Source organism: Falco biarmicus, chromosome 3, assembly GCF_023638135.1.
Source record: "Falco biarmicus isolate bFalBia1 chromosome 3, bFalBia1.pri, whole genome shotgun sequence".
NCBI classification, from domain to species: domain Eukaryota; kingdom Metazoa; phylum Chordata; class Aves; order Falconiformes; family Falconidae; genus Falco; species Falco biarmicus.
In genome coordinates, this window is record NC_079290.1 from 57278426 (window position 1) to 57302281 (window position 23856).

Sequence of the window (23856 nt, forward strand, 5' to 3'; positions counted from 1 at the left end):
GGCCAGAGCCGTGCTGTCACGTTTTGACGAGGTCATACTTGTCAATGATGCAGAAAAAAAATCTGCGTTCCTCCATGCACAAAACGACACAGGACTGCGCTGCTGCTGGATCAAAGGTAAATCAGGGGGACAGCTCATGCCCAAGTCTATTGCCTTGACCATGAGTCCGGAGATTCTGGTTCATGACTGAACTATCACGACTACAACTCACTGGACGTAGCTTCCTTCAGTCACCTTCCATGTGGCTGTCATCCCCAGCTCTCCCAGCATCAAGGCGGCAGGCAGGCCGCATTCAGCTGTTAGTCATCCCCACACATCTCAGATCACAATACGCTCCAGTCCCTTCATCATCTGAAATCGTTAACATTTCATACCTTCTACCCATCGTACCTGCAGCCGGAGGTAAGAGGCAGGCTGTACTGTATTTCCAACACGTGTCCCATACCAGCTTTCACTGAAGTGCCACATCATCGAATTCTTAATACCGTTCAATCCAAGTGGCGTACCAGGCACAGAGCTCTCAGCAGCAGCTCTGCAGGCAGGAACTCCTCTCCGAGCTGGTAGCTAAACACCCTGGAAATTCACAGGTACGATTTAATGACCAACTGAAGCAGTACTCTGCGGAGAGGAAGTTCTCCGATCCACAGTTTTCCAAATGCTCGGCATGATGCAGGAAATAGCCACAGAACAAGTTGTAGCCAGCTACCACTTAACGCCACAAAAATCTTCCACTTTTTGAGGGAAAACGTTGAGCTACATGCAACAGCTTGTACCCGTCAACAGATAGCCATATCCTTAACATGAAACCAGTTGTCATTTCACAGCGAACTGGAACAAAAAAATTACCTTGCTTACCATGCGTGACTCGGGGGAGTTCCTACGTAGCCAAACACATGCGGAGACTAAAGTTATGACTAATAAAAGCCAGGCATGGGATCCCCCCTAATTATTGACTGTCAAGTTCCAGAGAGAAACCAGTTCTTCATCACACCAGCAGACACTGCAGCACCCCTGAGGACACCAGTTCTTCACTGACAGGGAATGCTATGACTTGGATCTCCACCACAACCCTTTTTTGTCAAAAGTTGACACGCAAACAAACAGGTACATTCTGATGGTCTACAGCTCCCTGCCACCCCAAACAATGACTCGGAAGCCCTTCGCACCTACCCCCGCTCTGAAAACCACACAGAGACAGCAGGCCATTACACTGTCAGCTGGCTCCCTCCAACAGGAGTGACCCAAGCGCTGCTGATGCCAAATCCTCCTAAAGCTGCCTTGACTCCATCCTCTCTTTCACCTTTCCACCATCCAAGATGAAGCTTCCTCTTTCCGAATCAGGATGATGTAATCCTTTTCTCAGAAAATCTGGATAACTGAACAGCATTACGAAAAAGTTTTATTGTTTATTGAACATAAAATACCTATCAAAAATGCTACCTAGCATCAATAGTAACAGCAATAAACAAAACGCTCACAATTAGCGACAACAACCATAACAGTCACAACTGAAACCAACCACCACCACCAAAACCAAATGACGAGTTAGCATCTGAAGCGAGTTAGCTGCTGGTTTCAGTGTCATTGGTTAGGCTTTCTGCGAGGTCACTTAACCCGGCTTTGGTCAGAGCAGTAATCAGATTCTCAGGGGTTGCATGTACGCCCTCCTGATCCTGCCAGGCAACCAGCAGCTGCTTAGCTCTCATCTTCATGTCCTCACTGTCCAGCTCAATCTGCCGGATATCAGAATCTTTCATTTCCAAGTAGGGGGCCAAGGTCTTCCACTGCTCCCCAAGCCTGCTGGCAAATGACTCTATTTGTTCACCCGTCATGGCTTTGTCCCGTTGTACCTCTGGACCTGGAATAAAAAGAGAAAGAATCAGTGAGACACAGGGAAAGTCCCCATACTTTCCCTGATCGGCCCCATTTTAAGCTTGCTATTTATTTACTAACAGACTGACTCACACCTTTCCTTCAGTTGTTAAAGCCTACTCGAGCTCCGAGAACCGATGTATTGCCTGAGTCTCAGGAGACTCCCTTCTTGCCCAAGATAAAGAAAATCTTGGTTTTTAAGTTGAGAGAGAACTGCTAAAGCCTCAGGTACATTTGAACTGCCTGCTCCAAATGAAAACAAGGATTTTGACAGGCAGCCTGCAACTTTCAATGCATGAGTCTACTATAATATTAAATTACACAGTGATCTTTAATGTGTCTGTCAGACTTATATTTTAGTCACATCACTTGGAATTAACCCAGGTAAAAAATAATGTGCTTCCCTTTCACTGAGTTACTAAAGCCTCCTGTTCCTATCAGCAGCAGGACTGTGAATAGGACAGTAATTTAACGTGTAGTCAGTACTTCAAGGATTTTTCTGTCATTCTGGCACCAACATAAGAGCCACTGAATACTCTGCTCTGCTGAGAAGCCAAGTGCTACAGTGATTACACAGGTGGGTTTGCACATTTCTCGCTTATCATGGTCTACAATCTATGGCTTACTACCTGTTTCTTTCATACTTTTAAAGAAAAGCCCTGAAAGACCAAGTTGCTTATGCATAGAAATGGATAATATTCTTAATTTTTAATAAATAACTCACCCTCACGCCACCTGAAGAGCCAGATGGCATGAAGTGGAAGTTTCTCTCCAGTACTTACACACTCATTTATCTGAGCTAAACTCACTGCTTTGAGGGGAAAGAAGGGAAGATCACAACCACCACCACAACAAAAGCATTCAGACCACTTTCCTTATTTCTAAGCACAACAGTGTATAGCGGACTGCAGCTCTGCCATCTTTGCTTTAAGAGAAGATTTAAAGAAAGCTGTGTCAGGCAGTGCTAAGCTGAGGAGAGAACTTAACTACTGGCAAGGAGACTGCGGGAAAGGTCAGGTGCTGGGTGGAAAAGGGCAACAGAAGAGATGCACAGAGGCCCACAGAAGGCCTTCCACTAACAGAAGCAGCTTTCAACAAAATTGCCAGCAGCACCCAGTGTGTGGCTTCCACACCCCTGCATATCCCATTTGCCCATGCTGGATCCAAGGGCTAACACAGAGAGATACAACACGCAGGAGATGAAGGCATGGATGAGGATGGAAGGCAGCAGATTCACAGACACAGGACACAGGGAAGGACACGTAGGAGCATGACATATCAGGGTCACAGGCAAGGTACAAAAATGAAATGACTGGTTCTTGAAGAGGAATTAATAAGAGATGATGTTTGTCAGGAAGGCTGCTCTTCTCACAGAGAAGCTTTTGCCTTTAAGATGTTTTAAATGAAGAGGACGTAAAGTTCTTCGAGTTGGAATATATCCATTTCTGAAAGTCCCATAACTACCCACTCCAGCAGGGGCTAGAGGGATGCACTTACCCGTGGCAATTAAAGGGCAGAAAGAACACTTGGGTAGGTTGGTTGGTTTTTTGTTGGGTTTTTTTTTTTTTTTTTACACAGCAATGCTGACATTTTAGCTATAAACACCTACTAACACTGTAAACATACATCACGTAGCAGGAAAAAGGTTGGAAGAAGCTCCTAATGAAAGTGGATGCTTTCAGCACTGCAGGCCACAAGACCGAGAGCTGCTGGTTGTGCCCTGTGTCCTGAAAAGGCTGCACTTCTTGGTACGAATGCTGGTTCAAGACAGAAGTGCTGGGGTAGCCAGGACTGGTGACCCTCAGTAGAAACGATGTGAAAACACAACTTTTACAATACACATCAAGAGAGAAACTGAAAAGACTGAGAACATGCAAACCTTACTTTCATTGTTTTCCTTTAATAAAGCATCATTATCTTCCTCATCTTCATCTTCGCCTGTTTTTATTTCTTCAGAAGGAGGCTACAATGACAGAACTAAACATCACTGGATGAATTTTGTGTTTAAAGAGAAATTTTGCAGCTCTGTGATTGTCCCTGGAATGTATGTTAGAATGGAAAACCTGACATGATCCCATACGAGAACCAGAAAACCCCTATAGCCTCCTGTTTCCAAACCACCAGTAACAAGTGTTCTAATAAAACAGTACTAACTAAAAAAAAATAAATAGAAATCTAATGAAAGTATTCACTGACTTCACAGGATTTTCTCCTTTTCATAGTAACTACAACTAAGCAGTACATCCCTAGCTTTATTACTTACTTTAAAAAATAACAAACTTTCTATAATACCACGGCTGATGGAAGGTTTTTTTATTTATTTTTATTTATTTATTTATTCTTCACTAATTTTATTCCTCACTCAAGTTTTCTGTACTTTCCAGCTTCTTAAAGGTGGCAAACAAATATGCAAACAACAAACTTTTTGTTCTCTGAATTAGCTATTGATGAGCCAAGATGAACAAAAGGCTTCCTCTTTTCTGATGTTTCAATCACAGGCCTTACCTATGTATTTGCTTCTTGCCGTAATGTTTGGCACGTGACAGCGGTACCACCAGGAATACTGCATAAAGTAATACCTTAATACATTAACAGCTTTCCCCTCCCAGTATTTCTTCTAAAAATGCTATTAGCATCTAGTCAACTCTGATGGCTGAACAAACAAAAAAGCTATATATTACAGTCCAACCTTTACATCTCAGTAGTTTCACATTACAGATAAGGAAGGTCTCAAACACAGAAGCATGGGTTCACATCCGCAAGTAATTGCTAGGCTGTGTGCTAACTCAGAGGTTTAGAAAATGCTCCTTTCCCCAGTTGTTAGTTTCTCTGAGATCACTTTATATGCAATGAGAAAAGACCCGTCCCTGACCCCGAATTTGTACCATTGAACGTGCAGAGGGTTAATGCCTTAAATTTACTGCTCTACAAAATCTACTTTTCTTTACATATTTTAAAAGTAGTGGAGCTGATAGGAAAGCTTTGGTAAATCTTGCTGCAAAGCTCTGGTAACACTTAGCACAGTACCTCTGGCTGCACACCCTGCCCCTTTTACTGCCAAACCAGTAGCCACAGCAACTGATATTCGTGAGCCATAACACCACCGTGCACCTTAAATAAAAGTAGTCTGCACTGCAGCCTGGAACCCAAGTAGCTGGGTACAAATATATTCCGGCTTACCAATGGGATTGCCACAGCTGCTTTTTCACAGAACACAAGGCAGAGCTCCGCACTTACTTGGTTAGTCAATGTTATTATTCAGGTTGGTGTTACTGGGATCTTCATAATTAGACCAATTTTATTTGTAATTTTTACTTTAGTGTACAAGGTTTTTTTTTCTCCCATGTGTTTTTGCCCCTTCCCTCCCCACGTACCAAATGGACTGCAGAGAGACAAGCAGGAAGTTAAATGAATTCCACATTTATTATTATAGGATAATATTACTTACAGGCAGCTCCTTGGCTAATTTGATTACCATGTTTTCTAGGTATTCAGGTAAACTCTTGAACTGTTGGTTTGTTGGCTGGAAGAAGTGGGGACTTCTGCGTGCTAGAAGTCTCAATGCTCTCCAGCCATAGTTAGAATTGTTCACAGCCCTGTAATAAAATACAAGTTTGGTCGGTAACCATCTGACATCTATAAAAGCACAGAAAAAGATGCGAGGCGTTTACTAATTAATATCACTGTCCAAACTTATAAATCTGTGGCACATTACTGGAGTCCTGCACAGATATTAGTAATGCAGAGAACAGTCTGTTTTCTTTAACAATCCAAACATAAAAAGAGATCAAAATAAAGTGAAACACAAGAAAGACTGACATACTTATACTTATTTTCAACCATGTTTTCAGGGTCTGCTTGTTCAATAGCTTCTTCAAAAAATTCCTCCAACGTTGGCATATATTCCCTAAAAAATAAATTAAGGAGCTTAACAGTCCTCACAATCTACTGTAAAATAGCTGGTTTTCAACACCTTCATACACATCTCAAGCTTATTCACTGAAGAAAAAAAAAAAAAAGCACACCAAAACCCAACCTACTCAAATTTAATGACTGCAAATAAGCAAAGAATCTGTTTGATACATGTTGCTATAAAATTATATACTGTATAACCACTGAAGCATACCAGTAGTCGCTAGCACTGCCTATTATATGCATTTAAACCTTCTGCCATACCAGAAGGTGACACAAGCATCTGTCAATAGCATTTGGCGAAGAAAAGAGTATGGGATGCAAGACAAGAATTCTGGTAATAAGGAAATGAGACTTTCATAAAAATACCTGTAACAACTGACTGGCTGCATTAGAAACATGCTGCCACTTGCACAGCTCACAAGAGCTCAGAAGCCTACAACGGTTGTTAGTTCTGTGCAATCTGACAGGACAGGACAAGACAAGTAAAACACGACCTCTTTACCGCCCCACCCCGCCATTTCAGCTTCATCTGCTACCAGAGAAAGCAACACTACTATTACTCCACAATTTCAATTATTTATGATCACTAATTTTAGAGGGGGGGAAGTATTAGGCAGCTTAATGTTGTAATTAATGATCCCATCTTAGTGGCTCCCCAACTTGCTCAAAACGTGTCCATTTCATCCCCCATGGTGATCCTTGTACCTTCTGCTGAAGGTACTTCAGTTAAAGTACATTCAATACAGATCCAAAGTCTACAGGCATCAGGAGAAATTTATTTATTTGAAGTGGACTGAAAAGCATCTGAACTCCTGGGCTCAAAGAGATGTTATCAGTAGCATGAAGTCCAGCTGGAGGCCTGTCACTAGCGTGTGCCAGGGCTCAATACCAGAGCCAGTACTAGCTAGCACCTTCATTACTGACCATGGGACAGAGTGCACCCTCAGCTGTGAAACTGGGAAGGGTGGATGACAGACCAGAGGGTTGTGCTGCCAGCCAGAGGGACCTCAACAGACCAGAGGAATTGGCTGACAGGAATGTCATGAAGTTCAGGAAAGGAAAATGCCAAGTCCTGCCTGGGAGGAACAATTCCAGGCACGAGCACAGGCTGAGGATTGACTGGCTGGAGAGCACCTTTGCAGAAAAGGTCTTGGTGGACGACATCACCGCAGACACGAGCCAGCAATGCGTCCTTCTGTCAAAGATGGCCAGTGACACCCTGGGCCTCATTAAGAGGGTTACCAACAGGTCAAGGGAGACGATCCTTTCCTTCTACTCAGCACTGGCAAGATACATGTGGAGTGCTGGGTCCAGTTCTGGACTCCCCAGAACAGACACGGGGCCATGCAAAAGGCTGTGCACAGATCGGAACATCTGACACCCAAGGAGAGTCTGAGGGAGCTAGGACTGTTTACCCTGGAGAAGAGAGGGCTCAGGGGCAGTAAATACCTGATGGGGGCAGTAAGGAAGAGTCAGACTCAGTGCTACTCAGTGAAAACACAAGCAGCAGCTGGCACAAACTGAAATACAGGCAATTCCACTTAGGCACCAGAAAAATGTCCCCCAACTTTTCTGTGAGGGTGACCAAACACTGGAACAGATTGCCCAGGAAGGCTGCAGAACTTCCACTCTTGGAGAAACCTTCAGAACCTGACTGGGGAAGGTTCTAGGCCACTTGCTGTAGCTGAGCCTGCTTTGAGCAAGGATTTCTAGAGGTCCCTTCCCACCTCAGTTGTTCTGTGATTTAAAAGACAGTATTGATGGTTCATACGGGACATACTAAGAAGGTGACTGATGTTTCTGCTCTTAGAACAGGTAGCGGTTGCTTCTGAAAGGTATTCAAACCAGTATATAAGGAAACGACCTAAAAATATAACAAAAATAATATTCACAATGATCAGGACAGTTTGCTGCTTTGAAGACTACAAGTAAGCAATACAGATTACTTAAGAGCTGTAGGTTACTGTGAGCCAAGATTATCAGTGGTGCAAAGCAGGCTCATAATGGCATGTATTTCTCCTACCTAACGTTTGACAGAGACACATCTGTTTCTACAAGAGAACTAGCGATCAGTTGGGGGAAGGGGGGAAGCACACTGGTCTATAAATTCACTTTAATTTTGTTTTGAAAAACATGTTTGGGCCATGAAAGCAGTGCCCCATGCATGTTTAAGTGTAGTATCACTGACTACTGGAACCAAAGCCAGCATCTTAAAACCACATCTGATTTGAAACCTGCTATATTAACCCAAGAACAGCTATCTACAAAGACGACAGGTAAGGAAGTATTACCCCATTTGAATGAAGACACGAGGGACCAAAGCAAAAAGTTACAGTCACTTGACCACATTCAGTCACAAAACCTACAATAAAACTTGGTACTGAATCCAGATCCCCCTGGATCTTCTCTTTCCCGTTTACCATGGCATGCATTTTCTTGGTTTATCTCCATTTGTTTAGTTTTGGTCTCTAAAAGCAATTGGAATAGGAGCTGGAAGAAAAATATGAAACTTGCAATTGGAAAAGCATTTCCTCTACTTAGGACATCTGCACAGCTAGCACCTCCCCCCAGGCACCCAGCCTTTACAGCCACTACTAGCAAAGCTCTCTTCAGGAACTGTCTCATTCCATTTCCAGATTTTCAAACTAGGTACCATGTCTGCACAAAAAGGGAACACGCTATCTTTAACGGACAGACAGTTACATAGAAAGTACATTTTCAGTATTTTCTACAACTGTGCAAGCAGAAGGGTTAATCAATAATTGTATTTTTCTACGTCTACACCACTAGCAGATCCGGTATGCACTGAAACAATGCCTGTTAACCAATTACCTCTTATCTAGTATTGCTCAACACACATGCCTGCTTGAACATCACAGCCAAATGGCATGCTAACCTCATTGGAGCCACACTTGGCAACCTTCCTTTATTATATAAAGTAATTAATTGCATAATCACGCTCTACCAAATGGAAGTTTCCATCTGGTTTTTAGATTAGATTTTACTTTACCAAGCAATGAATATTCCTCAAAGCATAAACACTAGTGAAGAAAACTGTAAGGAGATTTCAAGACAAAGATTCATACAACCAAATTCTCTCAAAACACACAGCAAAATGGCATACCATGTAACACCATCTTATATACTTTCCTTATGCCAATTTTTTTATAATTGTAATCTTGTGTGTAATTAAGAGTGCTTAAAGTTAGCTTTAGACAATGGCGTACCTACCTACTCTCAGATTTACAAGCTTCCATGTTATCAGGACATAAATTCCAAAGGCGGGTCAGTTCCTCACTGAAAAGAGAGGCAAAACACTTATCAAACTCCACATTCATCATTGGTATCACTCCATGTTCATCGTTCAAAGAGAGACATGTGAAACAACACTACAGAAATTCTAACCCCAGAGCCTTTATAATAAAGCACACCACACAAACTTTGTAATACATACATCTTAGGGATTACTAGAAGAGACAGAAATCGCATCCGATGTTGCAAATCAGGAAAATTATGTATTAAATTTCTATTACAATCTCTTGCTGATCTGCGGTAAGAAACAGTAAAAAACTCTCTCCTTCCAAATTAGCTAGGGTCAGGCCATTTTGTTTTGATAAATGAAGTAATTTATTGCTCTTTCAGAAGGGACATTTTACAAAACACTCAGTACGAGGTCTTGAAGCTCAAGACAAGGTTAAAATTTCTACATCTAGGTTGGGTAAACCATTACAATGAAAAGACTCATTTCTTCTAAAGAAGGAAGTGGAAAAACGCAGCACTCGGTATCATGCAAAATACGGCACTTTTACTGGAGGGAACGTATCAAGAATTTTTTGCCCCAGGGCTAAAATACTAGTAGATGTTATTTTAAAACCCACGGCACACATACATTTTAAGCAAAAACAGGAAGAGGACAACAGCGTAAAAACTGATCCGACAAGTACAAACCACTGATTTTCAGCCTGTAACTTACAGACCATTTAAAAGGGATCTAAAGAGATGACTGTAAGGAAAGGAAGCCTACTGCAGGTTTTAAAAGAATGACATATCCCTTGGCTGTTCTTTCCCAGCAGTTCTAAAGCAAGGAAGTTTTAAAAATGCTGACTACAAAAAACAGTCAGTGGCAAAAAAAACCACCACAAAGCCCCCCAGACCAACTAACCAACCAAACCCCAGAAACCCTGTAAAGGAAAAAAAATTCCAACATACTTCCCCATAAGGATTTTTTTGTTTGGTCCTTTTCCTAAGAAGTCCTCTGGAGCTGGCCTCTTTCTCACAGGCCTCATTGGCTTAGAATCAGGAGGTCTAAAGAAAAAAAGTGCCCTTTAGTATCAAACCAGTAATATGTAGAGAAATGCGTAGAGAACAAAATCAAGCCATTTCACTTCAGATGGTTAAATTGTAATGGAAGTATTCAGAAGAACTGGGATTCTAGGAGTGGAAGGAGGCAAAGGGAAGAGGAGAGAGAGAATGTAAAGTAAGGATAAGGAAGGGGATTTGCCAGACATTAAAATTAGTTCAGTCACAAATTTAAGTGTCGATCATAAAAGTCCCAATATAGAAAAAGAAGCAAATCACATTTATGCCAGCAGCACATAAGTATGCTCTACCCTGCTGCTGGGATCATCTGCTCTATGATTGCAAGTTCTCTTTCCCCAGGTGCACCTGATTTCATGGGATCAGAGACCCCAGAGATCACGGTGATCCCAGACCACTGAGATTATGGTAAGACCTACCCAAGCTGAAACTCTGGCTGAGATCTAAAGGAGACAGAACATTCGTAAAAGTCAAATTTCATTATTTTACTTGCCCCCCACCTGCCCACTATAGTAATTTCTCTCTTCTCACAGTCCCCCTCCCCCTTTTTCACAAACAGCTGAAGTCATGAAGAGGTGGCTCCACCTGATCACTTCATAAAAGGAAATCTGCAAAGGCATAACGACACAGATGCTCCTTACCACAAAGGGGCTACAGTCTGTGTGCAGAATGAAGAAGGATGGAAGAGGAATGTTTGGTCACCAACCTCAAGATAGTTAAGTAGACACATGGAGTCAAAGTTCAAGTTTTGCCACTAGTTAGTAACTAATTACACAGGAAACCTTTCAATGGCAAAAGCCACCTAATCATAATTTCCTTTCAGGTAAGCAATCACCACAAAGTGGCAAACCTAATAAAGTGCATAAGAGGAGAATCGTTACACAAAAACGCCCCACCCAAAGCCGTAACGCCAAAAGCTTCAGTAGAGGCAATGCAAAGCAGTATATGGGAAACTCAGGCACTAACTTCTTCAACCTAGCGTCTGCTGAAGGCAGAATGGGAGATAACTTGCTCCAGTCTCCTCAGTCACTGGATTCTTGGTATGAGACAGTGAGGAATGCTCTCCTGAGACCCTGCACATTCATAACCACCTCTTCACTGATGTAATGAAGCCTTAAGACTTTTGGCAGAAATCAAAGAGCCTTCTGCACACAGAAGGGACATCCAACTATACAAATCTCAAAGCTGCATGAACATTATGCAAAGAACATTAACGTTCATACACCACGGGTACATATTCCAAAGCTGCACCAGCATTTCAAACAAGCAGCAGCAAGCTTCTACTTCATAATAGAATTACCTTTCTTTCACAAAGCTTGGGCAGCCCTCATTTTTCCATGAATTCCAGTTTTCTTCAGTATTTAATATATGCTGGAGAAACATAATACTGCACATTATTAGGGTCATAATAATCTTTGAAGTTGACCTCAAAATTTTTAACTGAGCTATTAAAACTAAGGGGAAAACTTTGTTCTAGTGTGTGTATTTCAGCCACTATTTTGAAGGTCATCAGTGTTATCTTAGACAACTGGTTTAGTTTATTCAAACCTAGTGTATCTCCTCTCTTCAGTAAATGTGGGAAAGGCTTTATTTCTCCTTCTCTAAACAAGAAAATAGAGGGAGCCAAAGTAAAGGAAAAGAGGAAAGCAAGAAAACAACTTTTGTTAATTTCACTTGCATCTTTTTCCCATGTCTTTGGGCACAGCACTCCTTTCTGCAAAGACTTTTTAAATATTTTTTTTTCCCAATAACCAATGTCTCCTGTATTTACACGTGCACATTTTTTCCTTCTCCTGGGTAGAAATGGAAAAGCACAATAATGAAAACATGGGAAAACCATGACTACAAAACAAAAAGCTGTTATGAGATCTTTTTACAGAGATGAGATAAAAGTTCTCTCAGATACAACATCTATGTTCCAAAAGCTAGTTTAAACTGACACTGCCTTTTTACATGCTATATACTTTGTTCAGACAGGCACCAAAGTACTTACCTCTACCATTTTTGAGAATCTTTCACCATCCGGAGGATTTTCTGAAAGAAGCTATGATTGGGAGGGAGAAAAAAATTTAGAAAATAATAGAGTATGTAGAAAAAAAACCTCCAAGAACATGGTGGTTACTGCTTCAAAGGTGGCTGATATAATATTACATGGTAAATATTCTTCCATGTAATTTTTGTAAAGTATCTACTGTACTAACCTGGTACACTGCTTTTGTAGTATCTTCAATCCAAAGAGACTGTTCATCTGTTAGAACATAGTTTGAACTGGAATTGAAAAACAGAAACACAACAAAAAACACAGGATGTTTACCAATCCAAGGCTCTGCAAGTTTCACAAGAACCCGAGAACAAGGAGACAAACTCTTTCAAAGTATTTTGGTTTATCTCCAAGTTCTTAGCTCTCCATCCCCAAAATAAAAAAGTTCCATATTACCTTTTGAATTTGACCTGTCCCTTTAGATACTGAAATAATATTAGATACTGCAACAAGATGTGTCGGCGAAAGTTACTGTCACTCAGCTGTAAATCCATCAGCTAAACAACAACAAAAAAATTACACATTAAGGAGATTAAACATGTGTAAGTGAAAAAAATTCAGCAGATGTTTTCAGATAAACCCAATGGAGACTATTTTTACAAGATTACGGTAAGTCATTAGAGAAGCTCTATTAGTATCAACTATACTTTCCGGACAGCATTTCATAAGGTACTAAGATGGGTAAACTGTCATCTAGCACAATTTAGGAAGAAGTATCAAAATTTCTAATGAAATCAATTTCTTAAAAGCACAAGGAACCACCTTGTATCCCTAGCTTTTTGTTTAACTAGTTTTATACTGCTAGATTTAAGAACATCACTTTGAAGCAAACAAGAATTTGGAAAAACAACTATTCAAGTATTTCAGTAACTGAAGGAAAGCCTGCTCCCCTTCCCTATGAACTGCTGGCTCCAACGTAAGGGTTCAGCTACCGCAGCAGCATACACTCTCATCAACACTTGCGCAGTGATACACTGCTCAGTTGCTACCCTATACGCTGCACTATGATAGATCACACAAAGGGAACATTTGCAGATCCTTTAATGAAAAAGGCCTTTGACTCTTGGGTGTCAATTAAGCAACCAGTTCTACACCTTCTATACTATATTATTTTAAAATTCTCTATTCGCAGGTCAAAGGCTTATGCTGCACTGAAACTTGCTTTCTCTCATCTACTAATGCATACATTTAGAAGTTAAAGGTACATATTATTCCAAAACTAAGACGACTTGAGAATTAAACTCAATAAAGCATTGTATTTGTGACTGTCTTGGTTTCGCTGGGATAGAGTTAATTTTCTTCTTAGTAGTTAGTACAGTGCTGTGTTTTGGCTCTGATGTGAGAACAATGTTAATGTTGATAGCACACTGATGTTTTTAGTTGTTGCTGGGTGATGTTCATACTGAATCAAGGACTCTTCAGTTCCTTGGGCCCTGCCACGGGAAACTGGGAGGGGACACAGCCAGGACAGGTGACCCAAGCTAGCCAAAGAGGTATTCCATACCATATGACGTCATGCTGAGTATATAAGCTGGGGGAAGAAGAAGGGGTGGACATCTGGCATTATGGCATTTGTCCTCCCGAGTAACCGTTACGCGTGATGGAGCCCGGCTTTCCTGGGGATGGCTGAACACCTGCCAGCCCATGGGAAGTGGTGAATGAATTCTTTGCTTTGCTTGCGTGCGCGGCTTGTGCTTTACCTAATAAACTGTTCTTATCTCAACCCCTGAGTTTTACATTGCTTTCTGATCCTCCTTCCCATCCCTCTGGGTGAGGGGAGTGAGCAAGCGGCTACGTGGTGCTGGGTTGCCAGCCGGGGTTAAACCACAACAGTCCTTTTTGGCACCCAGCGTGGGGCCCGAAGGGTTCAAGATAACAGATTTGATTGGAATGCACTAGTTTGAATTTATAGCTGTTATTGCTGTTTAGCTATTAAGGGGCAGGTTTCTGTTAATTAATTCTGTTAATATGAACAGAATTAAAAATTCTCAAGATCTTTTTCAAAGCAATTTTAAACAAGACCATTATGAGGCAAAAAATATAGTTAGCACATCATCAGCCAAGTTCTGAAAATGTAATTCTACAGGCAATAAAAAAAGCAACAGATCTTCAAATACTTACTCTATTTTAACTTCCCTTTCTAAATGTAACATTACAAATCAAACACAATAATGTATGCCAGCTTTACTGCAGACTTTTATTCCCAAAATAAAGTCCCTGAATCACCAATTAACAGAGGCAATCCATCCACAACGAAAGAATAAAATAAAAAAGAAGAGAACAAATCTATCTAAATAAAGTGATCAAACAATGTAACAGGATATCCAGAGAAACTCTGGAGTCTCTACTTGTGGAAACATTCAAAAGCCAACTGGACATCACACTGATCAGCATGCTCTAGCTGAGAGCTTTGAGCAGGGAGACTGAACTAGACACAAGTTCCCTCCAGTCTCAACTAGTCTGCGACTCTGAAAAAAGAAATCACGTACCTTTTCACTAGTTAGGAACTTTGCAAAGTATACATGTTCTCCTCCTGTTTTTAGTTCTTCCAACTTTTTTCGGGAAGCCTGAGTGTCGTCCAATTTGTAACTTTTGAAAACAGCCAAAACTTCTTCTGAGTACTATAAAACAGTTATTTAACACATCAAAATAATACAAAAACTTTGTAGTTAAAGAGAACTTACACTAGACTTAGTGCCAAGCAAGTAAAATCAATTGTAAACCTGCTATCAGCCAGCTGAAACAACCCATTTGCCACCAGTACGTAGGGTTTCTCTGAACACCACAAATGACAGTGAAAGTGTTATTTATCATTTCAGAATATCTTATCATTTGGAGTATTTAAAATACACTAAGAAAAACAATGTTATGGGTTGTGAACAGTGTGCAACTGCTTTGTTGTTTAGATGTTATGAAGAAAAAAGGTCCACATGATAACAGTGCTATATTCAAACCCAATTTAAGTTGTTCAGAATACATACAAAAAGGCACATAAGTGAGAGTTAAATTTGCACTACTGCCCTTAAAATCAATTCAGTCTTAAAGCTGCAATGAAGAAAATCTCAAAAATTTCATCTGAAAGATTTAAGCCTGACCTTGTGTCCAGTTTCTCTGAACCACACACGAGGTTTCGGGAATGTAGACCTCATTGACTAGATTTGTATTAGAATGTCTGAGCAGATGTTACATCTTAATACCAGAACACAGAGAATGACAATTTTAAAAACAAGGCTTCTTGCTATTAAACAGTGACAAATTGTGAAGACACAGTAGCTTAGCAATAAATTATCCTCAACAGTCGTATTAAGCAAAACTGAAACAGCTGGCTGAAAGGGACATTAGAGTCATTGCTTCTATAAAGAGATTTGCTTCATTAGAAACCTATCATCTTTAGGATCCCACTGGGATCAGTATGACTATTCAACTCTATGATCTAGGTCTAGGTATTATCTTCTGCGGGGGAAAAAAACCCCAAACCCACAAGTTCTGCTTTTTGTCTGACATTGTTGTAACATACGATGTCTTTCTGTTATTGACTAACACAAGTTTTATTAGGGGATTTACTGCACATCTTAATATGCTGTTTACCATCAAAGATTCACTTTGGAAAACAGCAAAATGCATTTCTTTGTGCACTATTATTCAATGGCACGAGGACTTGAACTGTTCCATGCTTACACAGTCACTCTCCTACTCATGTAAATGGTGATTTTCACTTGGGCTGAATGGTTGAAAACATGAACTCAAGATTACCTTAAGAAAAGTTTTCCATGATACCTTCTCATAGCACTGCACAGGATTTCTAAAATAATCTTGAAGTGACCAGAATTTTCTATAAAGGTTATAATCTATTGGAATGGAACTGGGGGGAAAAAAAAAAACACAAACCAACAAACAATATTGAAAGAGATATATTCAATTTGAGTCCGCCCAGGAATGTGCAATTTCAGAAAATATTACTCATTTTGTAAGTGAAATAATAAGTCAGTAGTGAGCCCTTACAGAGAAATCTATACTCCAGAATTTGTCTCTTTAAAAGAATTTTCCATCCAGTCTGTTGTAACCTTCTCACCACAAAAGTAAAAATAGTAAGAAAAAGGGATCTTAGAAGTTTTTCACTATCTGGGGAATGAAGAGGAGCACAGCTTTTTCTCCTAAAAGCATGTACAGCACATAGCCAGAATCCCTGAATACATCTTGACAAAATTTGTTCTGCTAAGTAATTCAGAAAATTGTCAAAAAGAGAGAACAGCAGTTCTCAGATAGAGTACACAACTTCTTCAAATAACTCTGTAGATTTCTCTCTACTAGGCTGTATTTAATCTTGAGAGGGCAGGAGATAAGTAAAATTCCAAATACAGCATTTAAGGGTATTTCCCAAACAATTTTTTACTTTCACTTCATAAAGTTGTTTCAGCTTTTAAACTTGCTGTAAGCTCACCAACTGGTTGGTGCTTCATCATCTCCCATTTCACCTTCTTCTACGTCCATTCCTTCTTCTCTCTCCTCAGTGTGCTAACAGGAAAAAATAATTTAAAACTTATACAAGTGCCACTATAATTTGCATACAGTTGTCACCATGTCCTTTATTTTAAACATGCTATTACGCTTTAGATCAGAAAGATTACGCTGGTAATTCAGAAAATCTCTAAAGTATTATTCCAGTAAAACGTGCACCAAATTCCTGTCTTAACACCTTACTACACTTTGCAACGATAACCTGACTTCTCTTGAAAAAAGCTGAAGGGGCAGGTCTATCCTCTGTATACTGCGGGGGAAACTTAGTAATTACGTCACAGTGTTTATCCCTCACAATCAAATGGACTTTTTTCCCCTCCAAGTCTGCACAGTTTAATACACCAGGTAACATGCCTATTGCCAGAATCAGCAGCTTGGTCTTGAAGAGGGACAACCAAATTATGAACATACAGTTCATATTATTAATAGATTATTAATATATTAATAACATATTAAGCATAGTAGCCCATTTTTGTGCAAAGAATCTTAGACATTTACTGCAGAATGAGTGAAAAATTACAAAGGAATTTTCACCTTCTGTCCTAGAGTGCTCTCATGTTCATTGGTATTGAAAACAGTGACATTTTCCAGGTTAAACTGACTCTGCAAGTTAAGTCCTGTGAAAAACAAAGGGTCAGTCTTAGAAGCTGTGACCTTCATAAGTCTGTTCAGTTAGTTTATGAGATGCTGATACTAAATTCTCAGAAATAGCATTCAAAACTTGTGTCTGAAATCACAACAAATGAGTCACTCAGAATATCAATGGTAGAGACAAGAACTACGGTAAAAGTGCAACGTAATTTTCTCCAACTGAATTTAGTCTGCAACCATCATAAACTTAAAAAGATTCAGCACATTTAGTCTTTGTTAGATGTTAAGTGTGATGAAATGCAAAAAATCTCACCTGACTTTTCTGAAAGTGGAAATAACCTAGCCAAGAACAGCTGAATTCTTCCACAGAAGACTGTGTTTTGTGACTTAGATAATCTTCTTAGAAGGTCTAAATATTGTAAAGAGTAAAGAATATTAACATTTATCCCTCTTTCAATTTCTCACGCACTAGAAATCAAGACTTGCTAGTTACCTGACCTACATAGCTAATGAAAGGTAGCTTTGTAAAAGCTAAGTTTGTAAATTTAAATGCTAGTAACTTCCTCAGATCAATGCATTCTACCAATTCTCCTAACACTTTCAATAGCAATAAAAAATAAGTTCAAATGAATCCTACTCAAATACAGCCTCTAATATTCCTCAGCAATAACAAAGCCCATAAAATTTTTAGATGTTCTTCTATAACGACCTCCACTGATGAAGAGATTTCCCTAAGGTCAGAATGACTTCTACTTTAATAAGCAAGACTCATGAATATCTGCTGAGTGATCTGCCTTTTACCTTTATTACATATTGGACACATCTGAATGTAAATCAGATTATTAAATTCACTTTCATTTGCTGAGATAGGGAGTTCTTTAATTCCCTACCACCCGCCCGAAAAACTACAACTTACCATTGCACATTCGTAGCAAGTAATTTTTCCCTGCAGAGTAAAATGTATTCTGAAATGCAGTAAAGGTATTTAGATCATTAAGAGATCACAAAACCTTCTTGAGCAGATTTTAATCCAATCACAAGCCATAAGCAAGTATGAGTCATTCCAACTGTTAACTCCAAATCTGTATCTCCCCCTATATGAGGCAGGTTTCACAAAAAGGCAATATAAAACAAACAGTCCCACAAATTCCAAGAAGGCATAAACCACAACATTGCAATCCAGTCTCCATACAGAAAAACACGTGACAGTGAACTGTATGAGCAAAGTCCAATTTTTTCCCCTGTAACATACAATTATTTACACTCATTACCTTTATTATTCCATGCATTTTTTTATAGATGTAAGCAAAGAGCAATAAACAAAAGATTCAGAGCATTCACAGTAGTAGTAATTTGGCAGCAGGAGAAAGAAATTGATAGAGACTTGAATTAATGACAAAGGACAGTTTGTGAATATACTGGGGGACACAATGTTATCTGAAACAGAACAGCATGAATGAAGGCCTATGGGAGGTAGCTGTGGTTAGGAAATTCAAGTTAGGAACACACAGAGAGACCGGAATGCTTTTCAGGTGTTACCTATAGAGTTGCAGACACTTGTGCTCCTGGCAGTACTGCCAAAGAGCAAGCCAAGGACACTAAGATTGAAGACTTCTTATGATCTTGGACTAAAATGCTGGCAGGTTAGGACTTCTGCCTGAGACTCTGAATTCCCTGTAATTAATAGCGCCTGCAGCACAAGAAGCTCAGCAGCCTGTCACAGCAGCTCTTCTCCTGCTACAGCACCATGGCACAGCAAGAGCACAGAACCCTCATACAGGCCTCAAAACACCAAATGTTACTCAAGAGCAGAAATATTTTAGGGCAATATATTCACTGTTGCTACAGTCCTGTAATGGAAAGCTCATTAAGGAAGTGACCAAGGAGTCTTCTTTCCCTGGAAATTGAAGACGCAGGAATCTCCTGCGACTCTGAGGAAGAAGCTGAATAATATGTCAAGAGATACATATCTACATATATGATTCGTATACTCATATGAATTGTGCATGGGAAGTTAAATTTACAGTTTCTAAATATGACAACCACTGTATACTGTGGAGAAAGGAGTTAGAAAGAAAAGATCAATCAAAATTATGATTTCTTTTATTATTCACTTTCTGACCTCTGCTGCCCAGACATTTTCAAGCCTCAGAACAAAACGTGCTCAACGTTACTATTCTAACACAAAGAGATGCAAAAACAGTTAAAATCTGTGTAAAAATGGTTCAGATCGACAGAAGCTTTGGCACAATTATAACACATTCTAGAGAAACACCTACCGATTTCCATGTAGCAACATTTTTCTCCACAAAAGTGAAAATTTTGTCACACTGGTCCAAAGGCAGGCAATCCAGAACATCCCCCAGAAGCACAAAAGGGGTTGATGCAGTGCAGATACCTGTGAGGAACATGTAATATTTTATTCAGCAAATTTGAACTGAAATGTATTTAAGATGCATGGCAGTTGAGGGACATTATGTTAAAAAACAAAGAAAAAAAGTTCTCCTGGGTTGCTACAAATCTTAACAAAAAGCTTGGGCTGAAGTGTGGACTCCCATTAAAGCTATTTCTGTATGTACACGTACGGAGATGAGCTTTACAAGAGCTTTGCACTAAGGTAAAACAAAAAATAAAGAATCACTGTTCTGAGAACCTCAAAGTCTGAAACAACATTGCATCTCTTCGCAGACTGCAAGTCAACTTCTAAATCTAGTTACACTAAACACACACATGAAGTCTTTTCCTCAAGTAAAGCACAGCTAAAGCAGTGCTCCAAGTCTGTCTGCCACGGTCTGCAGCCTGGTAGCTGCCTCAGTATCACAGGTCTTGTTATTCTACAGTTCAAAAAACACGTATGTAGTTGAGCTATACTTACTAGAACAAGCAAGTATTTAATGTGTCATGTGAACAAATAAACACAGAGAAGAGCATGAAAGCCTCTTCAGAAAAGATTAGCGCACTGATTACTGACTCAAAAGCCAGTTACAGAAACAGATTCAAGTACATAAAAAACAGCTGTGTATTGACAGGTCAGTACTATGAGACCATCGCAGATATCCGGAAATTATTTCTGGCCTTGCCAGCAACTGACAGAGAAACCTACAAGTCATTTAACCTATCCACCTCAGTGATCTCATCTCTGAAATTATGATGGGCAGCTTCTAAACATTTTACAGTAATGGACAAAGACAGAAAATGCTAATTATGTTGCAACCAACACCATGCAACTTCCTTTATTAAAAAAAAAGAAAGCAAACCAAATAAGATTCCAACGCAAATTTTACATATATAACTGAATGTAATTATATTATACTTCATTACTCTTGAGAAACAGGCTTAATAACCACTAGTCTGAGGGCCACATATTATAAAAACTAACTGCTGTAGATGACTTACAAAAATCAAGATTTTAAAATTTCCCTAAATGGTCCCCAAAACTACAAACAGATTTGAGAGAAAGGTGCTCACCTTCTGTGACTCCACCTATAGCAAGAGAAATAATTGCCAGGAGATTTTCACATGGAGCTTTGTTTATCTAAACAAACAAAACAGTATTAAACTCCTGTATTCTGACCTAAATATATCAAACAAAACAAAACCTCTTGTTTCCAAGCAGGCATATTTAAAACAAATATTGACATTCAACTCCCCAAAACATCAATTAATCTATTAAATCAGACTTATCAGTTAACTATATAAAGTTTTTATTGAGCAAGCAACATTTCTTGACTGCTTCTGGCTATTAAAGACCTACAATACCTACTGTGTAGTGAGAGTCACCTACCTCTGACAATTAATATCCCACACAGTCAGCCTTCATGGAATCACAGGATGGTTTGAGTTGGAAGAGACTTTAAAGATCATCTAGTTCCAACCCCCCTGCCATGGGCAGGGACACCTTCCACTAGACCAGGTTGCTCAAAGCCCCATCCAGCCTGGCCTTGAACACTTCCAGGGATGGGGCATCCACAGCTTCTCTGGGCAACCTGGCCCAGTGTCTCACCACCCTCACAGTAAAGAATTTCTTCCTAATATCTTACCTAAATCTACACTTTTTCAGTTTAAAGCCATTTCCTCCGGTCCTATCACTACATGGCCTTGTAAAAAGTCCCTCTCCAGCTTTCTTGCAGGCAACCTTTAGGTACTGGAAGAGCACAATAAGGTCTCCCTGGAGCCTTCTCTTCTCCAGGCTGAACAACCCCAACTCTCTCAGACTGTCTTCATAGGAGAGGCGCTCTAACCCTCTGATCACTTTTGTGGCCCTCCTCTCAACTCAATCCAAGAGGTCCATGTCTTATGTTAGAAGCCCCAGATCTGGATGCAGCACTCCAACTAAGATCTCACAAGAGCAGCGTGGAGAGGCAGAATCACCTCCCTCAACTTGCTGGCTATGCTTCTTTCTGTGCAGCCCAGGATATGGTTGGCTTTTGCAAGTGCACATTGCCAGGTCATGCTGAGGTTCTTGTCAACCAACACCCCCAAGTCTTTTTCCTCAGGGCTGCTCTCAATCCATTCTCTGCCCAGCTTGTATTCGTGCTCATTCATTCAAGCAATACCAACAAAAAAATTACTTGATTCCTTTCATCATTCTTTTAAGCTGACAGGCACCTTTGTTACATGCTAGTGACAACCCACTCCACCCCACTCGTATAGTTGTAGAATAATGCATATTTATGAACTAGAATTTTAAGACATAGACTTCCATAAGCATTACACAAAACTGCTGGAAAAGGGTTAGTCAACAGCTCTCACCACAGTGTGGTATCTGTAAAATACTGCCATTCTGTTATATCTACCAATCTCCTCTGATCATCTATATTCAGTCTTATTTAGAGAACTTTTACATAATTCATGGTTTTAATAAACAGCGTTTCCTCATACTAAAGTAAGTTTCTGTTAAATTAATACATTAGCTTGCAAATAGAAATTTGAGCTTTATCAAGAAATAAGCTGTAGTAGTTTAAAGTACTTACTATTTCTTCTTCTACAATAACTCTAAAAGCTTGATCCAAGGTACACTTCTTTTCATTTTCACTGCAAATGCAAATATTCCACATCTGTTAATACCAACTATTACAGACAAGATTACTAAAAGTTATCTGGAAGGCACCCTCTAAGATCAAGCAGTATTTACTTACCTCCCAGGAATCTGGTTAAATGCGTTCAATAATGGTTTGATACTTTTGTTATTCAGAGCATCTCTGGTGGATGTCTACCAAAAAGTAAAGAAAGAAAAGTTACAAAACCAGTACAAAACCAAAAGGATCTTCTTCCTGTATCTAACAGCTGACAAAATACTAAGGAATCTATTTGCCACACATGGTATGTCAGTTTAGAGACCTTTGTAACAAGTAGGGCAAATAACAAATGTCTAGCAAATCAGATATGTGAGTTAGCAGAGCATCACACCTCAAACCTGGGCTAACGGTGCAGTGAAAATAATATTGCTAAATGAAACACAACGGAATACACCGTTGCGACCAGTGCGGCACCTGCAACAGGCTCAAGTCCCACAGACACAGCCTCACAGGCAGGTTATAGTGTTCTGGGACATGATTCCTGCTAACAAGGCGGTCTAAAAATTACTATATCCTGTAATGAAATCAAGCTAACAGAGCAAGTGTCTTTGCCGCCACCACTTTTGTGTAAACCCCATCCCCTCGTCCAACAGACTGGGCTGTAAATGGCAGGATCCAGAGGCCTGGGTAAGCCAGCCCCGCCTGCTCTGGCAACAGAAAAGCGTAACTCAGCAGAGGCGCAAAAGAGCGAAGTTCAACGCGCTACCGGTCGTTTTGCTGCGGGATTCCCGCCATATTCTAAATTTCATTTTATTTTACATTAATTTTAGTAAACTAAACGGCAGCTCCTCCCGTGGGCAGGCTGGGTTGAGCCGGTATGAAGCCCCGTCCCCAAACTTATACGGCCTTAAGCGCTCGTTACAGGGGGCCCGGGCCCCTCCGCAGCGGGAGCCGCGCCCGGGCCCGCGGGCCCCGGTCCGGCCCGAGGCCTGGCGGAAGGGGAGGGAGGCGGGCGGCCGCTGAGGCACAGCCCCGCACCGGCGCGCAGACGCGGCGCCCCGTCCCCCTCCGAGCGGCGGCGAGGGAGGCGAGCCGAGCCTCCGGGCCGGCCGGGCTCACCGTGAAGCGAAGCCGCGCCTCGGGCAGGCTGAAGAGCGGCGACGACATCGCTCCAACCGAACGGCGCTCCGCGGCGCGTGCCGATGACGCCATATTCCCCCGCGCGGCGCCGCGTACGTCCTGGAGACGTCCCGCCTCCGGCAGCGGCGCGAGCGGGGCGGGGCGGGGCGCGCCTGCTCCTGGGCGGGGCCGGCGCCTCGCTCTCGCCTCCCGCCCGGGGCTGGCTGAGCGCATGCGCGGGAGGCGACTAGTGGGGCGGGGGCGGGGGCGGGGGCGGGGGCGGGGGCGGGGGCGGGGGCGGGGGCGGGGGCGGGGGCATCGCGTTGCGGTGAGAGGGAGGCGGGAAGGAGCCGGCAGCCGGCGGGGTTTGTCAGTAGGATGTTGTCGAAGTGAAAATGCCTTTAAGAGTTTGACGTGTCGGGGAGCGATAGATGTGCTTGTTGCTTCTTGTGACAGCCGCCTCAG

General features: G+C 41.1%; 1 protein-coding gene across 3 annotated transcripts; it reads right to left on the minus strand.

Annotated features, from left to right (window-relative positions):
• Positions 1 to 1381: 1381 nt before the first annotated feature.
• On the minus strand, positions 1382 to 23548 carry THOC1 (THO complex subunit 1). 3 transcript variants are annotated; one of them, XM_056330047.1, is made up of 22 exons: positions 23392 to 23548; positions 22393 to 22466; positions 22228 to 22288; positions 20723 to 20789; positions 19534 to 19652; positions 18171 to 18219; positions 17568 to 17663; positions 17198 to 17280; positions 16587 to 16660; positions 15899 to 16007; positions 14635 to 14766; positions 12542 to 12642; positions 12306 to 12372; positions 12098 to 12148; positions 11405 to 11475; positions 10524 to 10547; positions 9997 to 10092; positions 9019 to 9084; positions 5696 to 5779; positions 5321 to 5468; positions 3757 to 3835; positions 1382 to 1858 (listed from the first exon to the last, which is right to left on the minus strand). In XM_056330047.1, exons 1-22 carry the CDS (start codon positions 23482 to 23484, stop codon positions 1563 to 1565), a joined length of 2040 nt encoding a protein of 679 aa, XP_056186022.1. In that variant the 5' UTR covers positions 23485 to 23548; the 3' UTR covers positions 1382 to 1562. The 3 variants fall into 3 exon arrangements, with proteins under 3 accessions (XP_056186022.1, XP_056186023.1, XP_056186024.1); XM_056330048.1 differs by lacking the exon at positions 10524 to 10547; XM_056330049.1 differs by lacking the exon at positions 3757 to 3835 and having other exon boundaries at positions 1679 to 1858.
• Between the last annotated feature and the right edge of the window lie 308 nt (positions 23549 to 23856).

Bases quoted from the DNA above. Each gene is read 5' to 3' on its own strand.
- THOC1 (XM_056330047.1), bottom strand. From the start codon at position 23,484: ATGGCGTCATCGGCACGCGCCGCGGAGCGCCGTTCGGTTGGAGCGATG. The intron at 14,767-15,898 runs GTAATCTTGAGT...ACTGTTTTATAG, and splicing joins CATGGAAAACTTTTCTTAAG to TACTCAGAAGAAGTTTTGGC. The intron at 12,643-14,634 runs GTACGTGATTTC...GTTGTTGTTTAG, and splicing joins AGTTCCTAACTAGTGAAAAG to CTGATGGATTTACAGCTGAG.